This window comes from Bufo gargarizans, chromosome 7 (genome assembly GCF_014858855.1).
Source record: "Bufo gargarizans isolate SCDJY-AF-19 chromosome 7, ASM1485885v1, whole genome shotgun sequence".
Lineage (NCBI taxonomy): Eukaryota > Metazoa > Chordata > Amphibia > Anura > Bufonidae > Bufo > Bufo gargarizans.
In genome coordinates this window covers 185,859,398-185,871,740 of record NC_058086.1, presented here as the reverse complement: position 1 = coordinate 185,871,740, position 12,343 = coordinate 185,859,398, and the positions used below count along the sequence as shown (strand labels likewise).

Genomic DNA, 12,343 nt, shown 5'->3' with positions numbered 1-12,343 from the left:
GTCCATGGATAAGAGTGGCGCTGGTTCTGGAAATGAGCTGCAATATCAGTCCATGGATAAGAGTGGCGCTGGTTCTGGTGCTGAAGAACTGCAATAGCACAGTCCATGGATAAGAGCGGTGCTAGTTCTGAGGCTGAGCTGCAGTATCACAGTCCATTGATAAGGGTGGCGCTGGTTCTGGAACTGAGCTGCAATATCAGTCCATGGATAAGAGCAGTGCTCGTTCTGGTACTGAGCTGCAGTATCACAGTCCATGGATAAGAGCAGTACTGGTTCTGGTGCTGACCTGCAATATCACAGTCCATTGATAAGAGTGGTGCTGATTCTGGGGCTGAGCTGCAGTATCACAGTCCATTGATAAGGGTGGCGCTGGTTCTGGAAATGAGCTTCAATATTACAGTCTATTGATAAGGGTGGCACCGGTTCTGGAACTGAGCTGCAATATCAGTCCATGGATAAGGGCTGTGCTGTTTCTGGTGCTGAGCTGCAGTATCACAGTCCATGGATAAGAGCGGTGCTAGTTCTGGGGCTGAGCTGCAGTATAACAGTCCACTGATAAGGGTAGCGCTGGTTCTGGAAATGAGCTGCAATATCAGTCCATGGATAAGAGTGGCGCTGGTTCTGGTGCTGAAGAACTGCAATAGCACAGTCCATGGATAAGAGCGGTGCTAGTTCTGGGGCTGAGCTGCAGTATCACAGTCCATTGATAAGGGTGGCGCTGGTTCTGGAACTGAGCTGCAATATCAGTCCATGGATAAGGGCGGTGTTGGTTCTGGGGCTCAGCTGCAATATCAGTCCATGGATAAGAGCGGTGCTGGTTCTGGTGCTCAGCTACAATATCACAGTCCATGGATAAGAGCGGTGCTGGTTCTGATCTGCAATATCACAGTCCATGGATAAGACTGGTGTTGGTTCTGGGGCTCAGCTGCAATATCAGTCCATGGATAGGAGCGGTGCTGGTTCTGGTGCTCAGCTACAATATCACACATAACGCATGGATAAGAGCGGTGTAGTGTCTGGTAGAAAGCAGCCATGTTTTTTAATCTCCCTCTGTAAGGCAGGGCTGCGCGCTATGGTTCTTTAAACCATTTTGATCGATCCATGTTCTATTGGTTGGTATGAAATGTAAAGGGCCAGTTCACACTGAGTTTTCTGGTGCGTTTCCACGTCAAAATCGTTTATTTCAATAGGAAGCAGCACTTGCTTCTTTTTTCCATTTCTCCGGAGGATGCATCATGGGTACCATATGTTGTGTCATCATCTTTACATATAAATATCTGCACAGTTAATCGGTGCCCCCATCACCCAGACTCTTGACGGCCGCCCCAGGCGAGCAGCATAAAGACCGTCTTCTCCGTAAGACTCTGACTCACAAACCGTTTAACCCACTTCAAAGCTCGCACTCTTCTTACTTTTGGGACTTCAGCGTAGCTTCAAGAAGATGTGTTTAAGGCATCAGCAAACGCTCAGGGTCTGTGTAGTTGAAAGACCTTGATCTGTTGGTAGCGAGAAGCTTATTTGAAGTCGGTCACAGCTCACTTGTCCATAAAGGAACACTGTATTCTTGCAACGTGATACGTGCAATGTAATAAAGGTGCTAGATCTGTGTGATCCTGACACCCTTTTAAAGATCTGTCCCCTCTCCTGACATGTCTGTTTTAGTAATTACTTGTATTCCCCATGAAATGACAAATTGTGAGCATTTTTTTTTTTTTCTTAGAACTTGTTATTCTGTTATTCCTCCTGGAAATATATAAATAAATGTACAACTGGTTGCTACTATTCCAATTTGTCAAAGGGGTATGTCCCTACAGTCTCACCTACAGCACTGATTAGACTGCGTAGAGACACACTTTGGGGGTGATTTAGGCTGCTTTCACACTAGCGTTCGGGTTTCCGTTCGTGAGCTCCGTTTGAAGGAGCTCACGAGCGGACCCGAACGCAGCCGTCCAGCCCTGATGCAGTCTGAATGGAGGCGGATCCGCTCAGACTGCATCAGTCTGGCGGCGTTCAGCCTCCGCTCCGCTCGCCTCCGCACGGACAGGCGGACAGCTGAACGCTGCTTGCAGCGTTCGGGTGTCCGCCTGGCCGTGCGGAGGCGTGCGGATCCGTCCAGACTTACAATGTAAGTCAATGGGGACGGATCCGTTTGAAGATGCCACAATGTGGCTCAATCTTCAAGCGGATCCGTCCCCCATTGACTTTACATTGAAAGTCTGGACGGATCCGTCCCAGGCTATTTTCACACTTAGCTTTTTTTAGCTAATATAATGCAGACGGATCCGTTCTGAACGGAGCCTCCGTCTGCATTATTATGGGCGGATCCGTTCAGAACGGATCCGCCCGAACGCTAGTGTGAAAGTAGCCTTACTAAGATCGGCTTTTAACGCCGGTCTTAGATTTTTCTTCGATTTTCTCCTGCGCTGCCATAAGATTTGACTAGTTTTAGGCAAATCTGCCGGGAGAGAAAAACGACTCCAGGCCCTGGCTAGAGTAGTTCTCACCAACACTTACTTCTGTTTCCCGGTGTAAATGTTAATATATTTGCCAGGGCGAGACTCCCAACCCTAGCCGGGCCCCCGACACACACCCTGCTCCGACCCCATCCTGCCGAACACAACATAAACCCGGACAGTTAAAAAAGGGACTTGCGACTATTTTTACAACTAAAATAGTCCAAGTACCTTAATAAATGACCCTCACTATTTTGACAAGGGGTGTAAATTTATATAGTTTCCAGGAGGGATAAAAGAGGAATGTCAGATGGTCCAGAATATTTTTTGGGGGGTATTTTTTAAAAGAGACATGCGAGAAAGGTTTATGGGTATTTCTGCACTTCTCCTACTAGAGCTGTATATCAACATGAAATGAATTATGTTTGCAGCTCATAAAGCGATGGCATGTGCATTATGGTTGGTGGGGGTCTGCCTTCTGGGACCCCCACTGTTTCTGAGAATGAATGGATGAATCAGTTCTGTGGCCCATTCCCTCTGTAGCTGTGCTCCTGGCCACCCGGATGTGCAGGGGACTACAGCATGGTACCCATTCAGTCTGCAGCTACTGGCATATTGAGTGGCCGGTGCACCATCATGCTGGGTAAACAAGGGGTACAGCTGTATTCCTGAGATGTAGCCCCCTTCATTCTCAGGGTTCCCAGGGTTTGGACCTCCACAATCATGGAGATTTACTTTAAGAGATCGGAGTACCCCTATAGATTACCATCCAGCTATTGCAGCTGTGGTTCACTTGTGACTTTCTCCTCTACAGGGAACAGCTGAAGTCACATTGAGACGTTACCGTGATTCTTAAAGGGGTCCTCTAACCTCTGCAAATAGCATTTATTATGTAGAGAAAATTAATACAGGGCACTTACTGATGTACTGTGATTGTCCATATTGCCTCCTTTGCTGACGATTCATTTTTCCATCACATTATACACTGCTCGTTTCCATGGTTATGGCCACCCTGCAATCCATCAGTGGTGGTCGCGCTGGCACACTATAGGAAAAAGCACCAGCCTCTTTGGTGGCTGGGACCGTGGGCTGGTGCTTTTTCCTACAGTGTGCCAGCACGACCACCATTGATGGATTGCAGGGTGGTTGTAAACCCTGGACACGAGCAGTGTATAATGTGATGGAAAAATGAATCCAACCGGCATAGAAGGCAATATGGACAATCACAATACATTAGTAAGGGCCTTGTATTAACTTTCTCTACATAATAAATGCTATTTGCTGAAGTGACACAACCCCTTTAAGTGCCTGTTGTGCCCTGGCACAGCAGTCTTCGAACCTCATTAGCAGGCAAGTGGAGCTCAGTCCTCTATTTTCATTCTGACCATTTCGTCATTCATTCTGTACAGCGACTGGGTTCGATAAGCTCTGCACTGTCATCTGCTCTGCAGTAAGAGGTGACCTTCATATTTCTCCACAAGCAGTTTTCTCTGGAAGTGGATGAGCCTCTGACCTCCGCGGATGAAGCGAGAACTCTATTGCCACCTTGACAGCTGGTGGAGAATAAAGCAGAAGGCTGGGCTATTGTATCGCACCTGGAAGAAGAGAGCGATTCCTCGGTTAATGTTATCCAGGTCACTGGCTCTTGTATTCCCAGCACAATAGGGAGTGGGTCTGAATGGAGCTCGTCTTTCTATAGGAAGCCAAATCAAACTTGACTTTCAGTGGAGTGTGCTCTCCAGCAGAATGCGGTAATTAGTGGTCTGTGGGTGGTCCGCCGCTCTGAAATGGAATAGAGCGCTAATCAATACTAGGAGAAAACAATTTAACTTGACCCGACAGCCCGGAATATTCCCTTTCTTCTAAACCATTAAGGCCTATGTATCAAACACTAAAATCCCAGCAACAACAATGCAGCCCAGTAGAGAAAGACTGAAGGAATGTTGTCTGGGCTTCTTCAATAACCGTCCAATAAAGTCCTTTGGAGCTTTATGAAATGAATCATTAGGTTGTCTGCATAAAAATGTTTAAAAAATCTGTGTTTTTTTATTTATTCCAGGAACAGCACCACTTCTGACCATGGGCTGTGTTCGGTATTGCAGCCTGCCTCCATTCACAGGCACAGACATTGAGTGGTGCTGTTTTTGGCTAAAAATAAATACTATTTTTTCCTAATATTGGACAGCCCCTTTAAAGTGTCATTGTACTTTGAAAATACTTTAAGGCGGTTATCCAACCCCTATAATGACCCCCCCTCCCCCTTCATGCCCGGGCTCCTCATATAGATTATACTTACCCCGGTCTCTGGCACCCGCAACGCTCCTGATCCCTGCACGACCGCCATTGCATCTCTCCGTCACACGAATCAAAACATCCGGCGACTAGGGAGGCAGCCAATAGAGGGCTGCGACTGGGGACGAACCTCCCTAGCGTCACCTTAGCATTGCGGATGTTTTGACCCGCGCGATGGGGAAAGGCAGCGGCAGGCATGCAGGGATCAGGAGCAACGCGGGTGCCAGGGAGCGGAGTAAGTACGGCATAATCTATATGAGGCGCCGGACACTGGGAGGTCATCATAGGGGTTGGATAACCCCTTTAGGAGGTCATAGCGACATATCAAAGGTTTTCATCGGTGGGGGTCTGAGTGCCAAGACTCCCACGATTTCTAGAACAAGATGAGAGAAGCACGGCCGTACGGGCTGCAGCGGGTTCTAATTAAACTAATAAGACCACACCGTTTAGTCGCTCTGTGTTGTTAATGTATTTTCAATGGCGGCCATTGCTGTCCGGCCATTAACAATACAGAACGACCAAACAGTGCATTCTCATTAGTTTAATTAAAACTCGCTGCAGCCTGTCCAGCCACGCGGTGCTCGAACGTTGCAAGCGCCACACAACCACGCCGTGTGGTCGTACTCTTATGGGTACTGAATCCTACAACATTAACAAACCTGTCCTGAATAAATATAGTAGCATGTAACTTCTGGCGATCTCTTTGTGGTGAAACTACACCTCCCAGCATCCCTTGACAGCTTCAGGTACACAGGGAGTTGCAGTCTGACCACCAGGGCCTGACTAGTCCACCAGAGCTCTGACAATAATGGACCCCTAGTAAAACAGGGTCTGTATGGTCCTATATACACAGAGGGTGGGCCCTCTGAATCATTTCCTCTGGTGGGCCTAAGGAACTTCAGTCCGACACTGCTAACCACCAATGGATCATGACATCAGTTTTAACAAACCTAAAGGTTCCCAGTGACGTCCTGCCCCCAGCACTCCAATCTCCAATCACTGATAGAATTAATGCAAAGAGATAATAAAATCACATGTGGAAGTTTGACTTACTGCTGATAAGCAAGGCGTTGACTAAACGCGATAGTATGAAAGGGAGAAAGACTGGATTTGATAAGAGTTTCCACCTTCTCAGACTGGTTCATGTGTTCACCGTCCAGACCAACTAGTCCTTACCTGTAATTTACTGATCAACTGGAAGTCAATGGGGGTCCGGCATAAAAACAGTCACAAGACCCATTTATGAATGCCCATGCAGCAATATTTTGTCACACAGGAATTTCCCACCATCCTCACCACTTGGGAATGGAGGGGACCAGGACTTTGGCCTCAACACATTTACTGTCTTTTACGCCAGGCATAAAAGAGGAGTGAAAACGATGCCGGTCAGGGGCTGGAGTAGTTTTTACTCCAGGCGCATGGACTGCCTGAGGTGCACCTAATTTATTACAAGACCTGAGCCTCATCATAAATTAGGCGCTTTCTCCTCCAGCTCAGGGGAAAACAAAGACCGGTGTAACATGCTGGTCTTTGTAAATGACTCCCAATAACTATTCGGTGCACAACACCAAAATCTAGGAAATTAGGGTACTTTCACACTTACGGCAGAGGATTCCGGCAGGCATTGAAATACTGGATCCGTCTCTCTGGTGTCATCCGGAAAAACGGATAAGGTATTCATTTTTTTTTTTACATTTTTAGAGGACTGCACAGACAGGAAATCCGGATCCGTTTTTCCGGAACACTTAGTGCCGCATCTGGCACTAATACACTTTAATTTAAACGAATGCTGGATCCGGCATTCCGGCAAGTGTTCAGTATTTTGGGCCGGAGAGAAAACTGCAGCATGCTGCGGTATTTGCTCCGTCCAAAAAACGTAAGAGGGACTGAACTGATGCATCCTGAACGGAATGCTCTCCATTGAGAATGCATTAGGATAAAACTGATCCGTTTTTTTCCGGTATTGAGCACCTGTGATGGAACTCAATACCGGAAAACAAAAACACTAGTGTGAAAGTACCCTTAGAAGAAGGGAGAGACCTGAGAAAGAGTAAAGAAGAAGGATCTGATCTCCTGTGCCATGTGTCAACCATCCCAGTGTATAGCAGCAAATTGGGATTTAAAGCAACTGGAGATCTGTAGGTTTTCACATGCCAGTGCTTACGGCAGTGCTCTCCAACCTGTGGATCTCCAGCTGTGAATCTATGGCTCTCAGGATGCTCTGGAGTTGTAGATTCATTGGAGTCTAGTGCCTTATAGACTATAGTATGGTCAGGATCTACTTGCCTCGTATATTTGTATAGCACCTACAGAAGGCACTCAGTGGAGTCCACAGTCTAAGGCCTCTTTCATGCATCTGCATCCGTGAAGAATCCATGTTTGGTCCGTGTGTCAGTTTTTTGCCCTCCATGTGTCATCCGTATTCCATGGACTCTGCTAGGCGGATATTTAATTTCCAGAGCATCTCCTTCCAATGGTCCATGAAAACCATGGACTGAACATGGATGGATTTTCATGGAGCCTTAGGCTATAATGTGAGGGATCCGTAATCAAGGACTAAAATAGGGCATGGTCCCGTGGTATCACCACAGACCCACAATGAATGCACACATTAAAGTCAGGGTGTACGTGAGCAGTCCATGGAGACCAATCACATCGCACGTTTCGTCATTCACTGTGAAAGAGGCCTATTTTTCCAATTTTATAAGAGGTCCATACATATGCATGCTTAGCCAGACTGGTGGTGGCTTATTTCCTCATTAACAAAGGGGGGTATGTTGAAATCCAACATGCCCATCCCTTCTTTCCCTCAACATCTGCTGTCAGGAGACAGTAGGGACTCCCCCGGCCCCTACACATTCAATGGTCAGCCAGCCCTGCCGAAATCAATGGGTTTAGTCAATGTGCATCTAAAGGGGATGGACCACCAGGAAGGCAGCAGTGCTAACCCTCAAGCTGGTCATACACTAGTGATTTATATGGCTTTCTGGTGAATGACCTATCATTAATAGTTGGTTTTGAAGGACAACCATACATTATATGGTAAAAATAGTAACATTTTTAGCTTTTATTACTAGTGTATGAGCATCCCTGTTTACTACTAGATACAAGAAGCCAGAAGCTTCATAATGTCTTCCAAAACTAGGACTTCTTCCCAGGGTATAATCATTAACATGCCACAATTGGTCTACAAGAGTACCCACAACTCTGGATAGTACACAACACTCCCATTCTGTTATGTACCCTGGCAACAACCAAAGCTAAATGCCTTCCTCCTTAAATATATTTTATCACCTGCCAAAGCCTCTTGTACTGAGAAGCTAAAGCTCTTCCAGATGTGATTGCCTCTGTCAGTTTGCACAGTACGATGGTCTTTTGTCTTGCTGTTTGCATACACATGGCCACACAATGCATGCCGTGCACACAGAACACAAATCTTAACTTGTTTAGGGACTACCCCGGCTTTTCTTGGTGATAGCGGCTCAGGTGTCTGCAATACCTTAACAGCTGCTTTGTACCTAATCTTGTTTATTTGCTGAGCTAATTTGCTTCCTTGTAACTCAACAAGTTCTTCAGTTTGACATCCTATTTGTACACAGTCAGTCAAACAAACTAGCGGCCAAAACAATCCACCAGCGTAGCGAACAGGCCACCGTGTAGTGAATAGACGCAAATCACAAGAGTCTATGGATGAAAAACTCTCACAAATAGTGTTCCTATTAAATAGTAAATTTTCTTTATTATAAATGTCCTGAAAAGTAATAATCTAAATGAAATCAATGAAGAATTATTGATCCTGCAGGCCCTTTATGTGGTACCTTCATGAGATGCTATAGTCCGTAAAATCGCATCTTTTATTTAAAGGGGTCGTCCCACAAAGTATAGTCTACATTTTTCAAACCAGCACTTGGCTATGAATACTTTTGTAATTGCATGTGATTAAAGGGGTTGTCCAGGTTCAGAACCCGGACATATCCCCTTTTTTCACCCAGGTGAGTGGAGCCAGACCGAGGGAAAGTTTATGCAAGTAACCCATGTTGCTGCTCCAACAGCCTTCCCAAGAACTGAAGGGTCAGGCATGTTTCTCAAGACATCTACTGTCAAAGGGTAGTTGTGTCAATCCTATACACATTAGAAGGTCAGCGGGTTTGGCCAGCATTAATCCAATGTTAATGTCTAGCTTGAGGCTGAATCTCAAGAACCCTCTTGCCTCTTTGGCTCCGTAAACAGCACATCAGGTGGCCATTAAGTCCATTATAATTGGGTATTTTATGAGTCAAACTTTTTATTCATTGGGCATTTTATCAGCATCCTAAGTAAAATGTACTTGATGAAATATGTTGTGATAATGTAGGCTTTCATTTATTATGGAGCCATGTCAGCTTAATTCTGAATGTGTTTCTTAGAACTTACGGGTGTAGTATCAATGGATAATTCAATAAATCTCCTCCTAATCTACTGAGGGACACTGGACAGAATACAGGGAAGGAAGATAGGAGACACTATTCATACTTTGGGCTACCTCCTGAATGATTCCTGTCTTGTCAGGTCCCCAGAGACCTTGAACGCTCCAGAACAATGATTGGTGACCTGTCCTGGTACCATACATAAACTGCCCATGGTACACAACTGTTGACAGTAGACAGAGAGGGCTCCGACGTGACTCTCGTACCATTGTTCGGGCATTGGCAATGGCAACCCAAGTCTTTCCGGAGAGGAAAATATTGGAACAAACTTCATGTTCCTTTGAAGATAAAATTCCATCTGCGTCAGATGGACACAATAGGGTCTGAGAAGTGGGACTGCATTGTTCTGAGGATCCAGACGAAGGCTGCTGTACTGCACTGGGATGAGATACAGGAACTTCCTGTCCGATGAGCCGAAAATCAAACATTTGTTTGTGTTTTGAATATAAAAGCAATCTTCGTGCATTTCCTTTATTGTACATTACAGTAAGAGAACGTGCCCATGGAGATCACTATCATCCTAGACTAGAGTCCTACCTGAACTTGTATTTTTTTAGTGTATTTCCTTTATTGTACATTACAGTAAGAGAACGTGCCCGTGGAGATCACTGTCATTCCAGACAAGAGTCCAACATGAACTTGTGTTTTTTTTGCGCATTTCCTCTATTGTACATTACCGTAAGAGAACGTGCTTATGGAGATCACTATCATCCCAGACTAGAGTCCTACGTGAACTTGTACTTTTTTTAGTGCATTTCCTTTATTGTAGATTGCCGTAAGAGAACGTGCCTGTGGAGATCACTGTCATACCAGACAAGATACGAGAGTGCAGTGTGAAATTATTGCAGATTTTGCCTGTACCCTTATTCTATACTGGTTCTATAGACATACTCTGTTGGTGCATATAGTTTCTCTCTGCTTTTACTCACAGTCAATTTATAGTGTGCAAGGCAATTACAATATGGAAAATCTGTGCAGCCTTCCGTAACAGGTGTGTTGACTTCAGCAATGAGGGGCCCTAAAATGAATGCTCGGGTCCAAATTATTTACAAAAACACGATGTCTCCTGAAGATGAAGACAAGATTTTGTATAAATCTTATGTAAATAACTAATGTGTGCCTCGATATGAAATGAAATTCATGGCTGCCCTATTATCGCTCCATACACCAGAGATGTGGACAGTTTGGTTTACAGCTATCCTCGATGTAGCTTTGACTCATAGACACTCTACAATGTGCTCTTATTGCTATTTACCTGTTAGCATATGGTTTTGGTATCCATTTGGTGGGGAAACGGGACATTTATATTGGATATTATTAACTACAGCACAGAAAAAAAACACTCTAATTCTTCTTACCCTTCCATTTCCCTGCCTGGATTTCTGCTTTCCCTCCGCCTCTTGGTTCTTTCATTCTCCTCCTGACACCTTTCTTACATCATCATTCGCTTTCAATGTCATCTTGTCCCCTCCTTTGAGTTTAAAATAACAAAGATATCATCTTGGCAATGAAACGATGTATATGCACATCCCCAGTAATGTTGAAAGATGTCCATAGAGATTGACCATTTGGGAATTGCATCATTTTGTGTTGATGGATGTCACCTTTATTTCGTTTGTCTGTGTCTACATTTTGTTCACGTTGAATATGGTCAGTAATATGCTGCTAATTGTGCTTTCCATATAGGAACCAAGTACCAAACGGGTCAAACCACTTTCGAGGGTCACATCACTTGCGAATCTTATTCCCCCAGTGCGGGCAACTCCTTTAAAGCGATTCAGCCAGTCACTGCAGGTAAGTGAGATTTGTTGTTACAGTATGTATCTCCTGTGCTATATGGAGTGCTTGACTGTAATGTATGTAATGTAATCCTACTGTCCTATCACTGTGTTGAAGGGGTTCACCCATTTCATACATTGGACACCTATCGCTAGAATATGCACCCAATGTCAAATAGGTGCAGGTACCACCTCTGGGACCTGCACCTATCTCTACAATGGAGTTTGCATATTAAAGGAGAGCGCACCGCGCTGCCGCCTTTCATTCACTTGAATGGGAGTGACGAAAATAATCAAGTCGGGGGCTTGGCTATTTTTGGAAGTCCCATAGACATGAATGGGAAGCACACTGTTCAAGCGCTGTTGACAGAAATCACAAAGCCAGCACTTGGCCATTTTCGGCAGTCCCATAGAAATGAATGCACAGTCCGCTGTCCTTCTCTTTGCAGGCTCCGTTTTTAGAGATAGGTGGGACCTGCGCCTATCAGACTTCAGATATTCTAGTGATATGCCCCCAGTGTATGGGATGGGCCAATGCCTTAAAGGTCTTCATACACTTAGCTGTTAGCTGAACCCTTGTATAAAATCCCACCATAAACATGCACTTTCATCTCAGCAGAGAGCGAGACAATCCACAACAATTTATCACTCGTTGGGACCAAGGATTGAGCATGGGTCAGGCAACCCGATCTCCATGACTTATCTGTTGGTTGCCAATGAAGGAGCCTACAGTAAATAGATTCTAATTATTGGGATAGACCATTGATGTTTGACCTGTGGAGGTTCAACCTCTAGGACCTCCACAATGAAGGGACTAGTTTGGTCATGCAATGACGATTCTGGATTATTAGAATTTGGCTGTATATAATTCAGTGAGACTGGGTAGTTGTTCAGGAGTGGCCTGCTTTACCAGATATACTGGAACTGTACATGATCATGCACTACATATGAAAAGCCTCTGAAGAATTCACAGAAATATGTGTGACATACTTACTGTGCTGATACAACACCCTAGTAATGGTATAATAATTGTATCATGTGGAGGCTTTAAAGAATAAATGAGCGTAAGCTGTTTATTAAAAGCTGTAAACATATAAAAAGTCTATACCTATTATCTTGGGATTAATACGTTGCATCAAGTTCTAACCAGTTCCAGAAGTGAGACATAAAATCAGAAATTCATTTCCTGATCTGAGACTCCATGAAATAATATCAGGAACGAGACCTTGTGATCTTCAGTAGTTGCTTGGATGCAGCTGAAGAAACTATAGCTTTTCTGTAGGAGAAGGACAAGTTCTCCAGACGCTGCACATACAGGGACCCTTCTGTCTTCCATATGTTTGTGGGTTACATA

The 12,343-nt window shown here is 44.9% G+C and overlaps 1 protein-coding gene across 1 annotated transcript in view; it reads left to right on the top strand.

Moving 5' to 3' along the window:
- The window catches only part of ARHGEF3 (Rho guanine nucleotide exchange factor 3), a 45,298-nt gene that overhangs the window by 12,684 nt on the left and 20,271 nt on the right, over window positions 1-12,343 (top strand). Inside the window, exon 2 of the mRNA XM_044301065.1 lies at window positions 10,898-11,005. Coding sequence (XP_044157000.1) covers window positions 10,898-11,005 — 108 coding nt within the window. The remainder of the gene's footprint in view (window positions 1-10,897; window positions 11,006-12,343) is intronic.